The sequence below is a fragment of the Physella acuta genome, unplaced genomic scaffold, assembly GCF_028476545.2.
Source record: "Physella acuta isolate Inbredline_101_S28 unplaced genomic scaffold, ASM2847654v3 ptg001196l, whole genome shotgun sequence".
Lineage (NCBI taxonomy): Eukaryota > Metazoa > Mollusca > Gastropoda > Physidae > Physella > Physella acuta.
This window is the reverse complement of record NW_026732713.1, coordinates 55,634-80,220: the sequence shown is the minus strand read 5'-3', so window position 1 is coordinate 80,220 and position 24,587 is coordinate 55,634. Positions and strand designations below refer to the sequence as shown.

The following is a 24,587-nucleotide window of genomic DNA, read 5'->3' as shown; positions in this document are numbered from 1 at the left end:
ACTTATAAATCACTTTTGTAAACATTTTATTATCGCTATAACAACTGGCAGTTAACAATAACAATATTTTAAAATATGTAAATTATACTTTTAAAAAATTTAAAAACTTATTTAATTTGGCGTTCAAAAAATATTTGATAAAATATAATTAATTTACAACACACGTTTTGTTCTAAATTTTCTCGTAGGCGCCTTTCTTCCTTCCCCGGCTGAAGAGGTTCCTGGGCACACGGCATAGGAAGATGCTGTACAAGATCCAGCCGCTGTAGACAAAGCCGAAAGACAGTATGATCAGCAGGCCGAACTGGGGCGCTAGGGGCAGGGCGACCACCACGCCGAACTTGATCATATCCATCAGTTGGTTCAGGGAGTTCTGGACACCGTTGACCACCCCACGCTCGCTCTCAATGACCGTCTCCATGAACATTTGGGTGATGGCAAGGTCAGCCATCCAGAGACCTGATTGGGGAATACGTGTGAGATAATATAAAGGTCATCCAGAGACCTGATGGGGGAATACGTGTGAGATTATAGAAAGGTCATACAGAGACCTGATGGGGGAATACGTGTGAGATAATAGAAAGGTCATACAGAGACCTGATGGGGGAATACGTGTGAGATAATAGAAAGGTCATCCAGAGACCTGATGGGGGAATACGTGTATAGAATTTGAAATTATAAAAAGGTCATCCAGAGACCTAATGGGGGAATATATGTGTAGAATTTGAAATTATAGAAAGGTCATCCAGAGACCTAATGCGGGAATACATGTGAGATAATAGAATGGCCATGTTTTTTTTTTCTGTTGCTCTCGGTGGTGGGTGTTCTAGTAGCGTTGACTCTAGGTTTGTTACCTGACAATGGTTTGTCCAGTGTCTGTTTGAGTCGCACGTTTGACAAGCTTGTCGTCTTCCCAGTAGTGCGATTAAAATGTTTATTGGTGTGTCTTTGTACGTGATTTTAATGTAGTGTGGGATATATCGTGGATTGTAATTGTAGATGGTGATTTTCCGGTTGTTAGTGTTTGGGATAAAGGTGCTTGTGGGTTCTATTTTAGTTTATAGTCAGAAGTTCCTTAAGGATTGTGTCGTTACTAAGTGTAAGTTGGAACCATCTGAGGGTGCCGCTGACTTAATCTTTAGGGTGTATGGAATACTCTTTCATTTTTTCTTTTTTTTTTTTTTTTTTTTTTTTTTTTAATTTTTGAATGGAATACTCTTTCAATGTAGTAATTGCAAGAAACGAAGAGACACGCCTCAAGAATAAAGTCTGTTGTAGGTCAGTTTACTTAATTGTCTCGCAATCCTAAATAGTTAAAGTTTTACTAAATAAAACAAAAATGAAAATAAAAATCAACTCTGTATAACTTACCATGTCAAAGATACACTCTAAATTACATAATTTTACAACAAACATGTAACACGCCAGATAAGAGATAAAAATTTGTATAATAAAGATTCTTGAGATTCTTATCTTAATTTGAACAGAAAATGAACTAAGCATAGAAACTCAAGAGAGGTAACTCATTATAATTTTTAACTTTCAGAATTTGTACAGGCTTACTTCCCTTCTCTGAAGATTTTTTTTTTTTATTTTTTTTTGGTACTGTTTCAAACAAGTTTTATGATAAAATTGCTGGGTATAAAATACAATCAAAGTTATGGTACTTTTACTCAATAAACCTAAAGTCAAAGTATTTAATGGCTGCCTAACGGTTTGAAAAAACCCAGAAATTTTAGTGCTCAAGGTTAGGTCAGACCTAGTTCGTATTTTTTTCCATTTTCCTAATCGTAACCGATTAAAATTACCATTTCATTTGTCATTTCTGATAATATTACATAACTATTTTAAAAGCCAATTCAAATTATCCATTTTGTTCTATAAGAATAATTCTTAATATACACAAAAGAATTATGCTGGTGTAAACACAATTGTCAGATTTCAGCTACAACGGGAGATAACTTAAATTATAATTTGCTGTATTTTTATCCATGGGTTATCTCCTATATTGTTTTGTACTTTTAAAAAAAAACTATTTGTTTCTTGTATACAAAATGATGCATCTTTTATCAAGTAGCTCTATATTTCATACAGTTTTGCTACACCAATAAATGTTTAAAAAATAGTTTAAAAAACTAATTTAATTAATTATCAGACAAATTTCTCGACTAAAATCTCACCGAATCTGGCAGCAATTATTCCAGCCATGAGTACACTGACGGAGACGATGGGCGTGTCTACTTCCGGGCAGGTGAAGTTGGTCAGCAGGGGTGGCAGGACGGTGAACACGGGGTAGCTGCTGTTTTCTAGGGGGATGACGTCAGCTGGAACCACAAAATTAATGACGTCATCGTGTTGTCTAGCGAATATTTTCACACACTCTCAATAACGCAGCACCATTTGTTTGGAATATAATGGTGCGATATCAGGAGATAATGCTTGGCTGCTAACCCGAAAGTCTCAAGTTCGAATTCAGGTTCCATGTTAGTACAATGTACCTGAGTTCACCCAACTCTAATGGGTACCTAACTCACGTTAGGGCAAACAAAGGCGGCTGCGCACAGCCGAGATAAAAAAAACATATTAACTCTTCTTCATCTGCGCTATGGGTCGTTTGGCCTGAAAGGAAACTGAACTAACTTTACTTACTTGTATAACTTGAATGGTAGATAAAAAAAACTCACAAATGGAACCAAATTTTAGTTTTCTTTCCAATTTTATCTTAAGACTTTTTCAATTATCTAACATACACTTTATCTTTCTCTAAATTTCACAAACGTTTTTTTTTTCACCATCTTAATAGATAAAGAATGGGTGCCTCTCATATCCCTCTGCGCTTTTTAACACTTTTTTGTAACTGCTCACTACTCCCAACTTTCTTTATCTTAGAATGTATAAAATAATCTGAATATTTAATAAATGAGAGTACCATTTCTGTAAAATTAGCGTCTCCATTGGGCCTATTCTATCACTCTCCACACGTTTAGTTTTCTACAAAACGCCTACAAAAACTTACTCATATTAGTACAGTTGGTTTTCTCCAATTTGTCCGGGTCCATCAAATCAAACGGACTTCCGGGCAACCAGACGGACACGACACACATGGACAGACAGGCACACTGCAGGGTCAAGGCTATCATGCCAGTCCTGGGCAGGCCCACCCAGCGGCGCATGGCGGGGTAGGCGAAGGTCCCAAGGATCCCTATAAGACCCGCCCCTCCCATACAGATACCGACGATAGCCTCGCTTAATCCTTGGATCTTGGCGTAACCTGGAGAAAGAGGAGGTCATTGTAAAAGCTCTGTTTTATCCAAGCTACAGATTTAAACATTTAATTTAATGTAACGGTCTTGACGTTTCTTCTTCTAAGTTTGTGATGTTGGATGGGATTTCCTCCAACACTTTTAAGTATTTCGTGCAGTGTTTCTTTCAGAATTTTTTCTCCGGGGGGGAGGGGGGGGGACTTGAATATTTTTTTTCGGGGTGGGGGGGGGCGAAGAGATGTCTGGAAGAAACTCTGATTTCGTGTCAACCTGCTCTGCGCAAAAATAGCCCGTTGACTCCGATTTTAGCCTGCTTTTCTTGTTTGGATTTGCTACCATAGCCTTTGTCTAATCAAGAACAATGCACGAGGTAGCAGTTGTAAGATTTTTTAGTTGTCTCTCCTAGATGGGTTGCTATTATTATCCTCAAATATATTGTCATGAAATACTTATGCTTAGCAGTATTTTATCCTGGGCTATTTTTTCCTGGGCAATTTTATCCTGTGTTATTATGTCCTGGGCTATTTTGTCTGAAATATTTTGTCTGGAGATATTTTGTCCCAGGCTATTTTGACCCATCACCGTCTGTCACCTTACCCACTGTGATGTAATGGAACCCCAACACCGTCTGTCACCTTACCCACTGTGATGTTATCGAACCCCAACACCGTCTGTCACCTTACCCACTGTGATGTTATCGAACCCCAACACCGTCTGTCACCTTACCCACTGTGATGTTATCAAACCCCAACACCGTCTAACTGTCACCTTACCCACTGTGATGTTATCGAACCCCAACACCGTCTAACTGTCACCTTACCCACTGTGATGTTATCGAACCCCAACACCATCTAACTGTCACCTTACCCACTGTGATGTTATCGAACCCCAACACCATCTAACTGTCACCTTACCCACTGTGATGTTATCGAACCCCAACACCATCTAACTGTCACCTTACCCACTGTGATGTTATCGAACCCCTACACCGTCTAACTGTCACCTTACCCACTGTGATGTTATCGAACCCCAACACCGTCTAACTGTCACCTTACCCACTGTGATGTTATCGAACCCCAACACCGTCTGTCACCTTACCCACTGTGATGTTATCGAACCCCAACACCATCTAACTGTCACCTTACCCACTGTGATGTTATCGAACCCCAACACCATCTAACTGTCACCTTACCCACTGTGATGTTATCGAACCCCAACACCATCTAACTGTCACCTTACCCACTGTGATGTTATCGAACCCCAACACCGTCTAACTGTCACCTTACCCACTGTGATGTTATCGAACCCCAACACCGTCTGTCACCTTACCCACTGTGATGTTATCGAACCCCAACACCATCTAACCGTCACCTTACCCACTGTGATGTTATCGAACCCCAACACCGTCTGTCACCTTACCCACTGTGATGTTATCGAACCCCAACACCATCTAACTGTCACCTTACCCACTGTGATGTTATCGAACCCCTACACCGTCTAACTGTCACCTTACCCACTGTGATGTTATCGAACCCCAACACCGTCTGTCACCTTACCCACTGTGATGTTATCGAACCCCAACACCATCTAACTGTCACCTTACCCACTGTGATGTTATCGAACCCCAACACCATCTAACTGTCACCTTACCCACTGTGATGTTATCGAACCCCAACACCATCTAACTGTCACCTTACCCACTGTGATGTTATCGAACCCCAACACCGTCTAACTGTCACCTTACCCACTGTGATGTTATCGAACCCCAACACCGTCTGTCACCTTACCCACTGTGATGTTATCGAACCCCAACACCATCTAACTGTCACCTTACCCACTGTGATGTTATCGAACCCCAATACCGTCTGTCACCTTACCCACTGTGATGTTATCGAACCCCAACACCGTCTAACTGTCACCTTACCCACTGTGATGTTATCGAACCCCAACACCGTCTGTCACCTTACCCACTGTGATGTTATCGAACCCCAACACCGTCTGTCACCTTACCCACTGTGATGTTATCGAATCCAACACCGTCTAACTGTCACCTTACCCACTGTGATGTTATCGAACCCCTACACCGTCTAACTGTCACCTTACCCACTGTGATGTTATCGAACCCCAACACCGTCTAACTGTCACCTTACCCACTGTGATGTTATCGAACCCCAACACCATCTAACTGTCACCTTACCCACTGTGATGTTATCAAACCCCAACACCGTCTGTCACCTTACCCACTGTGATGTTATCGAACCCCAACACCATCTAACTGTCACCTTACCCACTGTGATGTTATCAAACCCCAACACCGTCTAACTGTCACCTTACCCACTGTGATGTTATCGAACCCCAACACCGTCTGTCACCTTACCCACTGTGATGTTATCGAACCCCAACACCGTCTAACTAAACCTTACCCACTGTAATGTTATCGAACCCCAACACCGTCTAACTGTCACCTTATCCACTGTGATGTTATCGAACCCCAACACCGTCTAACTGTCACCTTACCCACTGTGATGTTATCGAACCCCAACACCATCTAACTGTCACCTTACCCACTGTGATGTTATCAAACCCCAACACCGTCTGTCACCTTACCCACTGTGATGTTATCAAACCCCAACACCGTCTGTCACCTTACCCACTGTGATGTTATCGAACCCCAACACCGTCTGTCACCTTACCCACTGTGGTGTTATGGAACCCCAACACCGTCTAACTGTCACCTTACCCACTATGATGTTATCGAACCCCAACACCGTCTGTCACCTTACCCACTGTGATGTTATCGAACCCCAACACCGTCTACCTGTCACCTTACCCACTGTGATGTTATCGAACCCCAACACGTCTAGCTGTCACCTTACCCACTATGATGTTATCGAACCCCAACACCGTCTGTCACCTTACCCACTGTGATGTTATCGAACCCCAACACCGTCTAGCTGTCACCTTACCCACTATGATGTTATCGAATCCCAACACGTCTAGCTGTCACCTTACCCACTGTGATGTTATCGAACCCCAACACCGTCTGTCACCTTACCCACTGTGATGTTATCGAACCCCAACACCGTCTGTCACCTTACCCACTGTGATGTTATCGAACCCCAACACCGTCTAACTAAACCTTACCCACTGTGATGTTATCGAACCCCAACACCGTCTAACTGTCACCTTACCCACTGTGATGTTATCAAACCCCAACACCGTCTGTCACCTTACCCACTGTGATGTTATTGAACCCCAACACCGTCTGTCACCTTACCCACTGTGGTGTTATCGAACCCCAACACCGTCTAACTGTCACCTTACCCACTGTGATGTTATCGAACCCCAACACCGTCTAACTGTCACCTTACCCACTGTGATGTTATCGAACCCCAACACCATCTAACTGTCACCTTACCCACTGTGATGTTATCGAACCCCAACACCGTCTGTCACTTTACCCACTGTGATGTTATCGAACCCCAACACCGTCTAACTGTCACCTCACCCACTGTGATGTTATCAAACCCCAACACCGTCTAACTGTCACCTTACCCACTGTGATGTTATCGAACCCCAACACCGTCTGTCACCTTACCCACTGTGATGTTATCGAACCCCAACACCGTCTAACTGTCACCTTACCCACTGTGATGTTATCGAACCCCAACACCGTCTGTCACCTTACCCACTGTGATGTTATCGAACCCCAACACCGTCTGTCACCTTACCCACTGTGGTGTTATCGAACCCCAACACCGTCTGTCACCTTACCCACTGTGGTGTTATCGAACCCCAACACCGTCTAACTGTCACCTTACCCACTGTGATGTTATCGAACCCCAACACCGTCTGTCACCTTACCCACTGTGATGTTATCGAACCCCAACACCATCTAACTGTCACCTTACCCACTGTGATGTTATCGAACCCCAACACCGTCTGTCACCTTACCCACTGTGATGTTATCGAACCCCAACACCATCTAACTGTCACCTTACCCACTGTGATGTTATTGAACCCCAACACCGTCTAACTGTCACCTTACCCACTGTGATGTTATCGAACCCCAACACCATCTAACTGTCACCTTACCCACTGTGATGTTATCGAACCCCAACACCGTCTAACTGTCACCTTACCCACTGTGATGTTATTGAACCCCAACACCGTCTAACTGTCACCTTACCCACTGTGATGTTATCGAACCCTAACACCGTCTGTCACCTTACCCACTGTGATGTTATTGAACCCCAACACCGTCTAACTGTCACCTTACCCACTGTGATGTTATCGAACCCCAACACCGTCTAACTGTCACCTTACCCACTGTGATGTTATCGAACCCTAACACCGTCTGTCACCTTACCCACTGTGATGTTATCGAACCCCAACACCGTCTAACTGTCACCTTACCCACTGTGATGTTATCGAACCCCAACACCGTCTGTCACCTTACCCACTGTGATGTTATTGAACCCCAACACCGTCTGTCACCTTACCCACTGTGATGTTATCGAACCCCAACACCGTCTAACTGTCACCTTACCCACTGTGATGTTATTGAACCCCAACACCGTCTAACTGTCACCTTACCCACTGTGATGTTAACGAACCCCAACACCGTCTGTCACCTTACCCACTGTGATGTTATCGAACCCCAACACCGTCTGTCACCTTACCCACTGTGATGTTATCGAACCCCAACACCGTCTGTCACCTTACCCACTGTGATGTTATCGAACCCCAACACCGTCTGTCACCTTACCCACTGTGATGTTATCAAACCCCAACACCGTCTAACTGTCACCTTACCCACTGTGATGTTATCGAACTCCAACACCGTCTAACTGTCACCTTACCCACTGTGATGTTATCGAACCCCAACACCGTCTGTCACCTTACCCACTGTGATGTTATCGAACCCCAACACCGTCTAACTAAACCTTACCCACTGTGATGTTATCGAACCCCACCACCGTCTAACTGTCACCTTACCCACTGTGATGTTATCGAACCCCAACACCGTCTGTCACCTTACCCACTGTGATGTTATCGAACCCCAACACCGTTTAACTGTCACCTTACCCACTGTGATGTTATCAAACCCCAACACCGTCTATCTAAACCTTACCCACTGTGATGTTATCGAACCCCAACACCGTCTGTCACCTTACCCACTGTGATGTTATCGAACCCCAACACCGTCTGTCACCTTACCCACTGTGATGTTATCGAACCCCAACACCGTCTGTCACCTTACCCACTGTGATGTTATCGAACCCCAACACCGTCTGTCACCTTACCCACTGTGATGTTATCGAACCCCAACACCGTCTAACTGTCACCTTACCCACTGTGATGTTATCGAACCCCAACACCGTCTGTCACCTTACCCACTGTGATGTTATCGAACCCCAACACCGTCTAACTGTCACCTTACCCACTCTGATATTATCGAACCCCAACACCGTCTGTCACCTTACCCACTGTGATGTTATCGAACCCCAACACCATCTAACTGTCACCTTACCGACTGTGATGTTATCGAACCCCAACACCGTCTGTCACCTTACCCACTGTGATGTTATTGAACCCCAACACCGTCTGTCACCTTACCCACTGTGATGTTATCGAACCCCAACACCGTCTAACTGTCACCTTACCCACTGTGATGTTATCGAACCCCAACACCGTCTGTCACTTACCCACTGTGATGTTATTGAACCCCAACACCGTCTGTCACCTTACCCACTGTGATGTTATCGAACCCCAACACCGTCTAACTGTCATCTTACCCACTCTGATGTTATCAAACCCCAACACCGTCTAACTGTCACCTTACCCACTGTGATGTTATCGAACCCCAACACCGTCTAACTGTCACCTTACCCACTGTGATGTTATCGAACCCCAGCACCGTCATGTATAAAAACGCCAGAGCCAGACCACTCAGCATGACGTCATATCCGGCAAACGTTTTCCAGCCCTCGATAATGATGGTGACCCCAGACAGCAGACGACAGCTGGAATTCAAAGCCAAACATGATTAAAGATTTTTTGTGTTACCATACCCTAGTGACATTAATAAAATACACAAACGGCAGCTGTAATTTAAAGCAAGCCAAACATGATATAAAATTTCTTTGTGTTCTGATCCTTTCAGTAACAACAATAAAATACGCACATGACAACAAGAAAACTTTATACTCTTTTACTGTCTTAAGAGCTGCAAAAAATATGTCCAAACAAGTGGTAGAGCACTATACTGCTATCCTAATCTAGAGTTCGAATACGGGTTCAAGTTAGCAGAGTTCCCCTGAGTCCACCCAGCTGTGTTGGGTATCTAGCTCGCGTTTAAGAAAGTAAAAACGGCTGGATTTGGTGCTGACCACACTATCCCTTTTATACGCCGACTTCACGGAAACTCTACTTCACTTGTCCCATGGACCATCAGATTAGAAATGGGAACTTTATAAAAAAAAGCTGTTTACACTTAATTGACCATCAAAGAGCATCTACCTCTGTGTACACATCATCTTTGTCTTCTTTGTCTTGGACGTTTGACCAGCACCATTGGGGATCATGGGAGAGCTTTCATCTACATTTGTCTCGGCCACTTCGTGAGTCTGGTCAAGCCTAATTAAATAAACAATGGACGGGTTAACAAGCTGACCTGGTCAAGCCTAATTAAATAAACGAAGGACGGGTTAATGAGCTAGTCTGGTCAAGTCTGATTAAATAAACAATGGACGGGTTAACAAGCTGACCTGGTCAAGCCTAATTAAATAAACAATGGACGGGTTAACAAGCTGACCTGGTCAAGCCTAATTAAATAAACAATGGACGGGTTAACAAGCTGACCTGGTCAAGCCTAATTAAATAAACGAAGGACGGGTTAATGAGCTAGTCTGGTCAAGTCTGATTAAATAAACAATGGACGGGTTAACAAGCTGACCTGGTCAAGCCTAATTAAATAAACAATGAACGGGTTAATGAGCGAGGCTGGTCAAGCCAATTAAAAAAAACAGTGGACGTTTTAAACAATTAGTTTGGTCAAGCCTAATTAAAACAAATTGAAGACTAAGATGCGACCTCTGTTGTCTAGCTTGATCGCAGGAATTTTGTTTGTGGTTCAAAATGTATACATGTATGTAATAAGCATTCAAAAGGAAATGTTTGTTTATTAAAGTGTACCTTTTCTTTTCTTCTACAGTAGGCGGCTCTACAACAACTGTGGGGAAAAGAGTTAAAGTTTTTAACATTAAATTCATTATCGTATTTAATTAATGACGTGACCGAGCCCCCAACAATACAGTTGTATATTTCTATAACCATTGAAGGATTAGAATCAAAGCTTGCCAATTCTTGAAATTATTTAAGTATTCTAATTTGAATTAATTTGAATTTGTTTTACAATTTGTAAAGCAAATGACCGAAATATATATTGAAAACAATTTTCGTAATAAAATCTCGAATAAAAACTATTTCGTTCAGCATTCAACCTTAGATTTTCACAAACACTTTTAAATAACTAATCCCAACTATATTTTTTTTAAAATTGTAAACAACGAATAAAATTTAATCTTACGATCTTACATCTCTTTCGTTCTTAATTGCAATGCTGGGTGGGATTAGCTCTAATCAATTAAAAATTAATGTTCAACTTGTTCTGCACCATTTAGACCGTTTCAGCCTGCTTTTCCTTTTGGATTTACTTCCATGGCTACTGTTCCACCAAGAACAAACTACGCAAACAGTTGTTTGATTTTGGAGTTGTCTCTCCTAAAAGAGTTACTGTCGCCAGCTGTCGAGCCTCATCTGCTCGAGGGTTCGAATTCGGGACTTTACGGTTTAGCAACCATGAGCTTGACCGACCCGACTACGCTGAACTCAATGTATCTACGGCTAGAATTATCAAACTTTATATGTATTTGGCATCCGCCTATAATGTAACATTATAAAGTAGCCTATCGAAACAGATAGGGTACAAACAGCGAGCAATGATTAAGTCAGTCCAAACCACTCACGTTCCGATCTCTTGAAGTCTTTCCTCTTCCTCAAAGCCGGCACCGTGTTGTAGACCTTCCAGAGGAGGAAGTACTCGACCACACACGAGACCAGGTTCCAGGCCGACAGGAAGATGGCACCGTTCTCAACTGACCAGTCCATCACCTGGCCGGTGACGATAGGGGCGATGATTTGGGTGGTCAGGTCAATGGCCCGCATCGTTGCTGTCATGGCTGAATAAAGATAACAATAGTTGAGGATTTGGGGGGGGGCGATGATTTGGGTGGTCAGGTCAATGGCCCGCATCGTCGCTGTCATGGCTGAATAAAGATAAAAATAGTGGTGACGATAGGGGGGATGATTTGGGTGGTCAGGTCAATGGCCCGCATCGTTGCTGTCATGGCTGAATAAAGATAAAAATAGTGGTGACGATAGGGGGGGGATGATTTGGGTGGTCAGGTCAATAGCCCGCATTGTCGCTGTCATGGCTGAATAAAGATAAAAATAGTGGTGACGATAGGGGGGATGATTTGGGTGGTCAGGTCAATGGCCCGCATCGTCGCTGTCATGGCTGAATAAAGATAAAAATAGTGGTGACGATAGGGGGGATGATTTGGGTGGTCAGGTCAATAGCCCGCATTGTCGCTGTCATGGCTGAATAAAGATATAAATAGTGGTGACGATAGGGGGGGGGGTGATTTGGGTGGACAGGTCAATGGCCCGCATCGTCGCTGTCATGGCTGAATAAAGATATAAATAGTGGTGACGATAGGGGGGGGTGATTTGGGTGGACAGGTCAATGGCCCGCATCGTCGCTGTCATGGCTGAATAAAGATATAAATAGTGGTGACGATAGGGGGGGGGGTGATTTGGGTGGACAGGTCAATGGCCCGCATCGTCGCTGTCATGGCTGAATAAAGATATAAATAGTGGTGACGATAGGGGGGGGGGGGTGATTTGGGTGGACAGGTCAATGGCCCGCATCGTCGCTGTCATGGCTGAATAAAGATATAAATAGTGGTGACGATAGGGGGGGGGGGGTGATTTGGGTGGACAGGTCAATGGCCCGCATCGTCGCTGTCATGGCTGAGTAAAGATATAAATAGTGGTGACGATAGGGGGGGGGGGGGGGGGTGATTTGGGTGGACAGGTCAATGGCCCGCATCGTCGCTGTCATGGCTGAATAAAGATATAAATAGTGGTGACGATAGGGGGGGGGGGTGATTTGGGTGGTCAGGTCTATGGCCCGCATCGTCGCTGTCATGGCTGAGTAAAGATAAAAATAGTGGTGACGATGGAGGCGATGATTTGGGTGGTCAGGTCAATGGCCCGCATCGTCGCTGTCATGGCTGAATAAAGATAAAAATGGTGGTGACGAGGGGGCGATGATTTGGGTGGTCAGGTCAATGGCCCGCATCGTCGCTGTCATGGCTGAATAAAGATAAAAATAGTGGTGACGGTGGGGGCGATGATTTGGGTGGTCAGGTCAATGGCCCGCATCGTCGCTGTCATGGCTGAATAAAGATAAAAATAGTGGTGACGATAGGGGGGAGGGTGATTTGGGTGGTCAGGTCAATGGCCCGCATCGTCGCTGTCATGGCTGAATAAAGATAAAAATAGTGGTGACGGTGGGGGCGATGATTTGGGTGGTCAGGTCAATGGCCCGCATCGTCGCTGTCATGGCTGAATAAAGATAAAAATGGTGGTGACGATGGGGGGGAGCGATGATTTGGGTGGTCAGGTCAATGGCCCGCATCGTCGCTGTCATGGCTGAATAAAGATAAAAATAGTGGTGACGATAGGGGGGAGGGTGATTTGGGTGGTCAGGTCAATGGCCCGCATCGTTGCTGTCATGGCTGAGTAAAGATAAAAATGGTGGTGAGGATGGGGGCGATGATTTGGGTGGTCAGGTCAATGGCCCGCATCGTCGCTGTCATGGCTGAATAAAGATAAAAATAGTGGTGACGATGGGGGGGAGCGATGATTTGGGTGGTCAGGTCAATGGCCCGCATCGTCGCTGTCATGGCTGAATAAAGATAAAAATGGTGGTGACGATGGGGGGGAGCGATGATTTGGGTGGTCAGGTCAATGGCCCGCATCGTTGCTGTCATGGCTGAGTAAAGATAAAAATGGTGGTGAGGATGGGGGCGATGATTTGGGTGGTCAGGTCAATGGCCCGCATCGTCGCTGTCATGGCTGAATAAAGATAAAAATGGTGGTGACGATGGGAGGGAGCGATGATTTGGGTGGTCAGGTCAATGGCCCGCATCGTTGCTGTCATGGCTGAATAAAGATAAAAATGGGGGCGATGATTTGGGTGGCGAGGTCTATGGCCTGCATTGTAGTGTTTTGTTTTCTTAGTGTTACATGTATTGCTAGCACGGCTGGATAAATTAAAAACAATAACTTGTATAGTTGTTTCGTTAGTTTTTCATTTATTGTTGTCATGCCTGAATAAATTTGTAAAAAAAAAAGTCACTCGCGGTTTATTGTTTTGATTGGTTCCACGTTTACATTGTTAACCCTTTAGGCGATAGCATTACCAACTCTGGATTCCATTCGGCATTTTTGTTTAACCAGCCAAACGTAATACTCAGCTCCTCTGGAGAGGTCAAAGAAAGATCACGGTGCATGAGCATCTCATGATATCTCCCCCTAAAGCCCGGGTATTCGCCATATATTGAATTTCATTTGAGATAAACAAAATGTAAGAACTGTCAGAATAGGGCTGTTAAGTAGGTCAATAAAACCTTCATGAGCCATAGAACTGGTTGGTGACCTACTTACCATCCGTATTATAGATGCTATTTAATTCTTTTTACCAAGTAGACAAACGCTAAAATATAAAATAATTCGTATTTCGAATCAACTATATTGGTATCGAAAACAAACAAAAATCCTTACAACTTACTAGCAAGTTTTTCCTCGTCCTTGTTGCAGATCTCCACAATCCAGTCCTTCTCCACTGCGATCGTGTTGGCGATGGTCGCCAGATTGGCGGCCGAGGCGAGCACGATGATGAGGGCGTAGGCCACGTACCTGGTCCACTCGCCAATGTCCAGCAGCTCCTCCTTGAACATGAGGAAACAGTAGATGACGGCGGCGCTGAGTATGATGAGGACGTTCTGTAGTACTAGGGAGACCTGGGCGGCTGGAAATGTAAACAGAAGCTTTGCTTGTGTCTGTTTTTAGAATTGTTTGCATTGCGTTATATCACCACCAATAATTATATTATGACTTAGTTTAACTTAGTGTAATGGTAAAACGGTAGAGCGCATGACTTCTAACCTTAAAGGCAGAGGCGTAGCGACAAGCTTTCAATTTGGCGCCCGCCTCGGGAAAAACCTTTCAATTTGCAACCACCTCCCCCCCCTCAAACTTTCCATTTGCACCCCCTTCCCCTTTAAACTTTCCATTTGCACCCCCCCCCCCCCCATTTATTTTTTCATTTATAATGCAAAACTGCAGTTAAAATGAGATTTTAATTTGTTTTTCCAACCCATTTCGGCGCCCCCTAAGGTCGGCGCCCGGGGACATATGTAATACCCACCCGCCACCCCCCCCCCCCCCCTTCGCTACGCCTCTGCTAAAAGTTTCAAGTACAGATTCAGATTTTGAACCCGTAAGACTTCCTAATTCCACCCAACTGTAATGGGTACCTTGCCCCTGGACATCCTTACTTAAGCCCAAAATCCTAAACCCAGCTTTTGAGTTAGTAGATGACTGCTTCCCCCCCCCCCCAACCACACTGTCTAATTGTATCATATTATATAGTGGGCAACAGAGTTATCAGCCTTTAAGCACAAACCTCTGAGTCTAGCAGAGTTGTCTACCCAATCTCCAATTATTGCTCCCCCTAGCAGTACCGTTGTGCCCATGGTGAGGCCGTATATGGCTGTCAGTTGTAGAGAATCTGGTGTGATGTGGATCATGAAGATGCCCACAGCAAATGTCCACATCCGGTCACCCTGTTCCCCGGAAGTAGAACAACATTACATCATATTTTTATTTACAATAGATGATTTCAGGTAAGTTGGTATTTTAGCTGTGGTATTCAAGATATCAACTTGATAATTGAACAGATAGTAAGGGCATCATAACGCCGCTAAACATATTGCTATTACAAATAGCTACTGCTCGACATTGACTATTTAACAAAGCAACAAATATATACGGTCATTGAACTCATAACTACGCACATTTGCTATCACTAAATACATCATCAGCACCATCATCATCACCATCATCATCACCATCATCACCATCATCATCACCATCATCATCACCATCATCATCACCATCAGCACCATCATCATCACCATCAGCACCATCATCATCATCATCACCATCATCATCACCATCAGCACCATCATCATCACCATCAGCACCATCATCATCACCATCATTATCACCAGCATCACCATCATCATCACCATCAGCACCATCATCATCATCATCATCATCATTACCATCATCATCACCATTTCTATCATATTTTCCCGTTCGTGCCCAAGACACATGGGCGGACGAAGTAGAGTTCTTATGTTTGAGAAACCTCAACATATGAAGGTATAGTGTGGTCAGCACTATGCCCAGCCGCCTTAGTGGGCTCAGGGACATTCTACTGACTTGATCACGGATTTGACCTCGAGACTTCCGTGTAAGAACTTTAGCGATCTACCGCTAGGCCACGCCGTCCCATACTAAATACATACTATGATGTTATTTAACAAGTGATATTATTCTGCCAGGCAATGCTGAACCACGCATCCAAACATTAAACTCATAGTATCATTATTAACACACCAATACTTACAACTTCTTCTTCGTTTTCAATTTTTAGTGTTGAAAGGGATCGAGCCTTATCTACCAGAGGGTTCGAACTCGAGACTTTTTTTCGGTTTAACAACCAAGAACTTTGCCAACTCGACCACGCCTCCAACACAATAATGTAATACTGATTATGCGCCATTTAGGCCGTTGAATCCGATTTCAGCGTGCTTTTCGGATTTGGTTTCATAGCCTTTGTCCAACCTAGGCAGCAGTTGTTTGATTTTGGAGTTGTCTCTCCTAAAAGGCCACTTAACAACTTACCTATGCTGTTATGAGACACTTAACAACGTACCCATTATATCATGAGACACCTAACAACGTACTCATTATATCATGAGACACCTAACAACGTACCCATTATGCATGAGACACCTAACAACGTACCCATTATATCACGAGACACCTAACAACCTACCCATTATATCATGACACACCTAACAACGTACTCATTATATCATGAGACACCTAACAACCTACCCATTATGTTATGAGACATTTAACAACTTACCCATTATATCATGAAACACCTAACAACGTAGGCTACCTATTATGTTATGAGACACTTAACAACGTACCCATTATATCATAAGACACCTAACACCGTACCCATTATGTTACGAGACACCTAACAATGTACTCATTATGCCATAAGACACCTAACAACGTACCCATTATATCATGAGACACCTAACAACGTACCCATTTTATCATGAGACACTTAACAACGTACCCATGTTGTCATAAGACACCCAATGATGACATGAGACACCCAATGATGTTATGAGACACCTAACAACGTACCCATGCTGTAAGAAAGTGACTACAGTAGACCAACAGACTGGTGCCAAGCGTGGCGAAAGTCTTGCCGGAATTCTCTGAAATTGGAACAAAAGACACACGGGTTTTTTTTTTTACTTGCACTTTTGTTTATTAAAAACGGATTGTTTTCAGTTATTTATAGTACAAAATGTCTACTCTAGATTGTTAATGTTTATATTGCCCAACAAGGAAAACATTTTTTGTTTCATAATAACGATCCCATCATCAGATTCCCAGGGACAACATTTTAACTTATTTCGATTTTTGTCAATTTAGATATTGCGTTTTTATCAAACGTATTTTATTACCATTAATGATTTAAAAATGTAAACTAGATTATAAAAGACTCTTTTATGCCCCAATTGTTTTATGTCGTATAAAATGTTGTGTGTAATGATTATATATGGTGTATTACATAACGTGTATGTTCATTTATATGTGATACGTTAACTAATGCTTTATTACTTCCCTTTGATTGGATGTAGGGACTGCTTAGAGTTGACATATAATAGTAACTTTTAAGTTTCTCACTAAGCTAAAATCAATATCAGGTAACGTACTAAATTGTACACTTTTGTGTCTCTCTGCCTACCTGGTGAGGTGGAATCTGTTTGCGACAGGTGACCGTTAGCTTTGATTGCCAGAGTCTCGGCTGGAACTGGGCCCTGGTCAACTTCGTCACTGTCCATCCTGGGCTATGCTGATGCCGAGCTGAACCTCACTGGATTCGAACTCGAGCTAGGAACATAGTCTGAACTACCTGCAGACGTGAACACGAAGTATCAGAATCCAAAATTTGGTGAGCATAGTCCTCTACTAAAGACGTGACTAGTCCTCTACTAAAGACGTGACTAGTCCTCTACTAAAGACACGATTAGTCCTGAGCTACATACATGAACGTATTCTACAACTATCTAAACAGATGAACACTCTTCAACGAAAGGCATGAATATATTCCACGGCTAGCTAAAGGCATCAACATATCAACAGATACCTCAAGGCATGATCATATCCACGGATACTTAAGAACATGAACATATCCACAGATACCTAAGGACATGAACATTTCCACAGATACCTCAAGGCATGAACATATCCACAGATACATCAATGCATGAACATATCTACAGATACCTCAAGGCATGATCATATCCACGGATACCTAAGAACATGAACATATCCTCAGATACCTAAAGACATGAACATATCCACAGATACCTCAATGCATGAACATATCCACAGATACCTCAATGCATGAACATATTCTACATCTACATAGAGACGTAGCCATATTCCTCAACTACCAAATGATGCAATGAACAACATACATTTTAACACACACCGCAACCACCATACAACTTATAAACCAAAGTTTTACTTACACCACAACTACATATAGAATTTACAAACCACGCAAGTTTACATACACCACATTACTTAAAGAACTTATAAACCACACAAGTTTAACAAATACCACAATTACCTATAAAACTTATAAACCACACAAGTTTAACAAACACCACAACTACCTATAAAACTTATAAAACACACAAGTTTAACAAACACCACAACTACATATAAAACTTATAAACCACACAAGTTTAACAAACACTACAACTACCTATAAAACTTATAGACCACACAAGTTTAACAAACACCACAACTACTTATAAAACTTATAAACCACACACGTTTAACAAACACAACAACTACCTACAGACGTATGTTAGAATTTCTTATCTTGAGCGTGACAACACATACCGATGATGACATAGTTTTGAATGTGTACGCGCTGGGATGTCATGAGATGATAACCGTCCTATAGACTTAACGGTCACAATTATAGTGACGTCAAAATTTAATTAATACCCCAGATAATAAGCATTAATTGATGTTGTCAATTTTTTTACTACACATTACGTTGTTATATTTCGTGTTGAATTTTTTTACGTTTAATGTAAGGCCTTGCTCATTGTGTTTCTTTATGACTGTGATGCAGACATTGACATATATCCGCAGTTTCTGTACATTAGTAGTTTAGACCCGCGGGTAGCTGGGAAAGCCATAGGGTGATCTAGCATGGCGAAAGTAATCTCGTTTAATTATCACCTCAACGCCGCAGAGGCGTAGCTAGGAGAGGGACGGGGCGGGGCGGGGGGGGGGGGGGGGCGGGGCGGGGGGGGGGGGGCGCGATCGTCCCGGGCGTAATCATTAGAGGGGGGGGGGGGGGTTTAACAGGTTAGGAAAAAAAGGTCATTTCGAGCTCCATTACATAATTATTGACAGTCGAAATTAGAAATCAGACTGTTGCTTAAATTTACGGGCTTACTTAACTGTTTTCAGCATCGTTTGACGCTAACATAAAAACCGTTAAGGGACAGTAGCTAGTAAAAAGCTCCCCCTACCTTTCATAATTGGGGGGAGGAGCGCTTTTTTGCAATGTGAATAAGTATATCAATAGAGGAAGGGGCGCAAAATTGATATTTCGGCCCGGACGCCGAATGGGTCTCTACGCTACGCCCCTGCTCAAAGGAGGAGTTCTTTTCTTTCAATACGTATCTAAAATAATATTTTTAACAAATATTTTAAAATCTAAGTTTAAACAAATAGATCTAAAGCACGCGACATCAATAAAGATCTTTGTTTAATATTAGGTCAGATATTGAATAGGCCACCCTCTTGCACCCCACAATAAAAAAACCACCATCAACTAGCCTGTAAATTTTAACACGACACGCACAATAAATTCGTATCATTGCTCCATTTTATTTTAATCGATCAACCGATACGCTATCTGATCAGTTAGTGACTTTAATTAATCATAGAGATGGCGTGATCCAGTTGTACAACGGGCGCTTGATAAACTGAAAGTCTCGAGATCTTGAGACCGTGGGTTACTCCCTCACCACACTTTTCCTTTATGACGAAACCAGCGTTGAGTTGCCCAATAGGAGGAAGCAAAAATCTGGCCTAAACCAATACGTCTAGCACTAAGGTAACATCTGTAAGTGATATGCTCGATTCTTCAATCTGTTTATTCTGTCTGGCTATTGAGACAATTCGAGCAGGACATTTTTTTTCTTAAAATACCTTTTCAGTGTACTTTAAAAGTTTTTTTTTAACTTAAAACATTGCAACTCAGTTTAAAGCCGAAATACAAATGTAAAGTTGATTTAGCCGGATAACTTGGGATATGTTGATGTTGTTGTTTAACTCAAATCTCCTTGTAAAACGTATACTGTGGCATGAAAAAATTAGTTTAGATGTCTAAGAAAAGGTAAAGATTTATTTTAGCATTTGAGAGCTGGTCACTAGTATCTGGTGATTATCTATAACCTAGGCCAAGAACTATAACCTAGACATTGGCCATCATCTATAACCTAGACGTTGGCCACTATCTATAACCTAGACGTTGGCCATCATCTTTAACCTAGACATTGGCCATCATCTTTAACCTAGAAGTTGGCCACCATGTATAACCTAGAAGTTGGCCACCATCTATAACCTAGATGTCGGCCACCATGTATAACCTACAAATTGGCCATCTTATATAACCTAGGCAACCATATATAACCTAGAAATTGGAAACCATCTATAACCTAGAAGTTAGCACCATCTATAACATAGAAGTTGGCCACCATCTATAACATAGAAGTTGGCCACCATGTATAACCTAGAAGTTGGCCACCATCTATAACCTAGACGTCGGCCACCATGTATAACCTACAAATTGGCCATCATATATAATCTAGGCAACGATATATAACCTACAAATTGGACACCATCTATAACCTAGAAGTTAGCACCATCTATAACATAGAAGTTGGCCACCATCTATAACCTAGACAATGGCCACCATCTATAACCTAGAAGTTGGCCACCATATATAACCTAGAAATTGGCCACCATATATAACCTAGAAATAGGCCACTATCTATAACATCGAATCTGGCCACACGATGACGTGACCTTCACAACCACACCAACCGTCACGTTTTATGATGATGTCTACTGTTATCTCTTCTACCACAACCACAACAAGTACAACCAGATAGTAACAACCTATCCAGACAAAACTAAACAGGTTCAACAGTTCTCATGATATAAAAAAACCATTCAACTTTGTTAAGATCTCTTTAGTAAATACCACAGGTAAAGTACGTGTTATCACTCAATGACGTCATTAACCATGTACATATGTCGTATGTTTATTTTCATTTAAACTGAACTTTAAGGTTATATTTAAAGAAAAATATTTAAATCTATTCAATCGTTTATTTTTATTTTTTTTTGTTCATTTATTTATTTGTGTTTTACATGGTTTTTTTTTACATTAAGTACGTTTAAATAAGCGGAGCACTACATAAAATTAAATAAATGGAAACGAAGAATTTATTTTTTACTAGTGAATCAAGCATCAAAAACATTGTTAAACACAGTCTACTTTCTTCAACATGTACCATTGGGAGGTGGAAAGAGAAAAAAATTAGATACATTATCTCTGTGATTTAGCAATGTATACAAAGTATTATTTCAATGGCAAAGATAGACACAGGGACAAAATATAGACATTGGAAAGAAATAATGCTTTATGTTTATATTGCTATTTTATTTAAAGTAATTGCTGCCAACTTCTCTTCCTGTTCAATGTGTTTCAAAAATCAACCATTGCATAATATATTAATGCAGTTTGGTAAGTATGTAACATTATTTTTAAAATCCTTGCTAATACGAATATCATTATTCAATACTACTCGACATGATTCAATACCAGAAATCACACTTTAACCGGTGCAGTAATCGATCAGGAAGAAACATCGCCTTTGTAGGAAGTAACAGAAAGAGGTGAACATCACTTCATTTGCCCCACTGACGGTCAGGTTCGAAACGGAACTTTACTGTTAGGTAGCCTAATTAGAAAAGTGTCTATAAATAGAAAGCTGTCGATGATATCAGCATCAGTAAAAGATGGATTTGATAAATTTAAAGTGTGACTTAACGTGATGAAAATTTGAAACCACATGTGGTTACGTTTTTTTAAATTTCCCAAAAAATATTAATACACTAAAAATTTTTTAGCAAACTAAAATTTTTTTTCACAAGCATAAACTTCGTATCATCATTTTTTCAGACTTTAATAAATGGTGACACTGGCTAAATGAATAAATCGACTAACCTGAAACAAATGGTGACACCCGGCTAAATGAAACACTTCAGCTAAATGAGCGATATCCGCTAAATTTAAACAAAAGGTGACATAGGCTAAATGAAACACTTCAGCTAAATAAGCGATATCCGCTAAATTTAAACAAATGGCCACATCGGCTAAATAAACCACATCAGATAATCCTAAACAAATGGCCACATCGGCTAAATAAACCACATCAGATAATCCTAAACAAATGGCCACATCGGCTAAATAAACCACATCAGATAATCCTAAACAAATGGCCACATCGGCTAAATAAACCACATCAGATAATCCTAAACAAATGGCCACATCGGCTAAATAAACCACATCAGATAATCCTAAACAAATGGCCACATCGGCTAAATAAACCACATCAGATAATCCTAAACAAATAACCACACCGGCTAAATAAACCGCATCAGATAATTTAAAGTGCGACTTAACGTGATGAAAATTTGAAACCACTTGTGGTTACGTTTTTTAAATTTCCCCAAAAAAAAATTAAAACACTAAAAAACATTTCACAAGCATAAACTTGGTATCATCATTTTTTCAGACTTTAATAAATGGTGACACTGGCTAAATGAATAAATCGACTAACCTGAAACAAATGGTGACGCAGGCTAAATGAAACACTTCAGCTAAATGAGCGATATCCGCTAAATTTAAACAAATGGTGACACGGGCTAAATGAAACACTTCAGCTAAATGAGCGATATCCGCTAAATTTAAACAAACGGTGACACTGACTAAATAAGCCGTATACAAATGGTGAAGACGGCTAAATAAACCTCATCATCTAAGTTAGCGATAAGAGCTAAATTTAAACAAATGGTGACACGGGCTAAATAAACCACATCAGATAATCATAATCAAATGGCAACACCGGCTAAATAAACCGCATCAGATAATCATAATCAAATGGCCACACCGGCTAAATAAACCACATCAGATAATCATAATCAAATGGCAACACCGGCTAAATAAACCGCATCAGATAATCATAATCAAATGGCAACACCGGCTAAATAAACCACATCAGATAATCATAATCAAATGGCAACACCGGCTAAATAAACGATACTAGCAAACACAATTAACGATCGCAGAAATCTCCAGTAGCTCACCAAAATATCAAGTGTGGTGGGAAAGACAGCACATTTTCTAACCTACATAAATATTTGATATAATCTTCTCATAATCTTCAACCAGTTATCAGAGAGATAACAAAAGATATCAAGGTGGAACGACAACATTTAAAATACCGATAACACTTAGATGGAGTGTTTACTTTATCTAGCATTTAAATATATTATTATATATATTTTTAAATAACGAATGCTGGACACATTACTATCTAATCAGTAAAACAGATAGTAAGATTAAAACCTTGTTTCTTTACCTTCTGATACTCTTTTTTATAACAATAGTTAATTTACACAAGGATTACGTCCGGCTCTTATCAAGGGAGTCTTGAGGTCAGTCAGTTGTGTCTCTCAGCCGACTCAGCTCTAATAGGTACCTGACTCACGCTAGGAAAAGTAAATTTTGCCGGGCATAGTGCTCCCCTGCATATGTTGAGGTCACAAAAAACAGGTGAACTCTACATCATCTGCCCCATGGAAGCCAGTTTTTGAAAAGTTAACTTTGATGCGGAGACTTCTATTATATCGTTTTAATTTCCTTCTGGCGTATTTGCAAGCCTCACGTCATTATTTATTTCCATATAAGCCGTAGAATCTGATTTTCTTTTAGGATTTGCTTTCAGAGCCTTTGTCCACCCAAGAAAAACTACAAGGCAGCAGTTGTTTGATTTCAGAGTTGTCTCTCCTACATAAGTTCTTTCCCCATTCGTAAACGTGAACTAAATCGACTCGACCACGCAGACCCCCATATATAACTTAAAAAAAAAACGGATTAGTTATTTAATGTTCTCTTTTTTCAAATCGATAGCGACCAATATTGATTGTTTGCATTGTTGTGTGTCGTAGTCTACACTACGTATGCATATTCTTTCAGTTTCCATTTGATTTTTTTCTCTTTTCTATTTTACACTCCTAATTTTTTTTTAAATGAAACAAAGATTATGAAAGTTTAGTACAGTCATTATTTTTAATGATTTCACATTGCCGAAATAAAACAAAAAAAGTAATGTTGACAAAAAAACATATGGAATACATTTGCATAAATGTACAAATAATTTTTACAATGATTCAAATTTCTATTTATTTTTCATAAAATAAATTATTAATGAATAAATATAAAACTTTCAATGAGAAATGACACAATCATTTATATATATATATATATATATATATATATATATATATATATATATATATATATATATATATATATATATATATATATATATATATATATATATATATATATATATATATATATATATATAGTGGTATAATTTATAAATTAACAAAATAATATAACTATGAAAATTTCTGAAACGATTG

At 41.0% G+C, this 24,587-nt stretch overlaps 1 protein-coding gene across 6 annotated transcripts; it reads right to left on the bottom strand.

Annotated features, from left to right (window-relative positions):
• LOC131957013 (solute carrier family 40 member 1-like) lies at positions 1–23,302 on the bottom strand. 6 transcript variants are annotated; one of them, XM_059321705.1, is made up of 12 exons: positions 23,244–23,302; positions 17,518–17,685; positions 16,908–16,981; positions 15,082–15,241; positions 14,185–14,424; positions 11,294–11,506; positions 10,461–10,497; positions 9,786–9,902; positions 9,156–9,289; positions 3,017–3,271; positions 2,181–2,324; positions 1–459 (listed from the first exon to the last, which is right to left on the bottom strand). In XM_059321705.1, exons 2-12 carry the CDS (start codon positions 17,612–17,614, stop codon positions 173–175), a joined length of 1,758 nt encoding a protein of 585 aa, XP_059177688.1. In that variant the 5' UTR covers positions 17,615–17,685; positions 23,244–23,302; the 3' UTR covers positions 1–172. The 6 variants fall into 6 exon arrangements, with proteins under 6 accessions (XP_059177688.1, XP_059177687.1, XP_059177689.1 ...); XM_059321704.1 differs by lacking the exon at positions 23,244–23,302 and adding an exon at positions 22,718–22,737; XM_059321706.1 differs by lacking the exon at positions 23,244–23,302 and adding an exon at positions 22,102–22,161.
• Between the last annotated feature and the right edge of the window lie 1,285 nt (positions 23,303–24,587).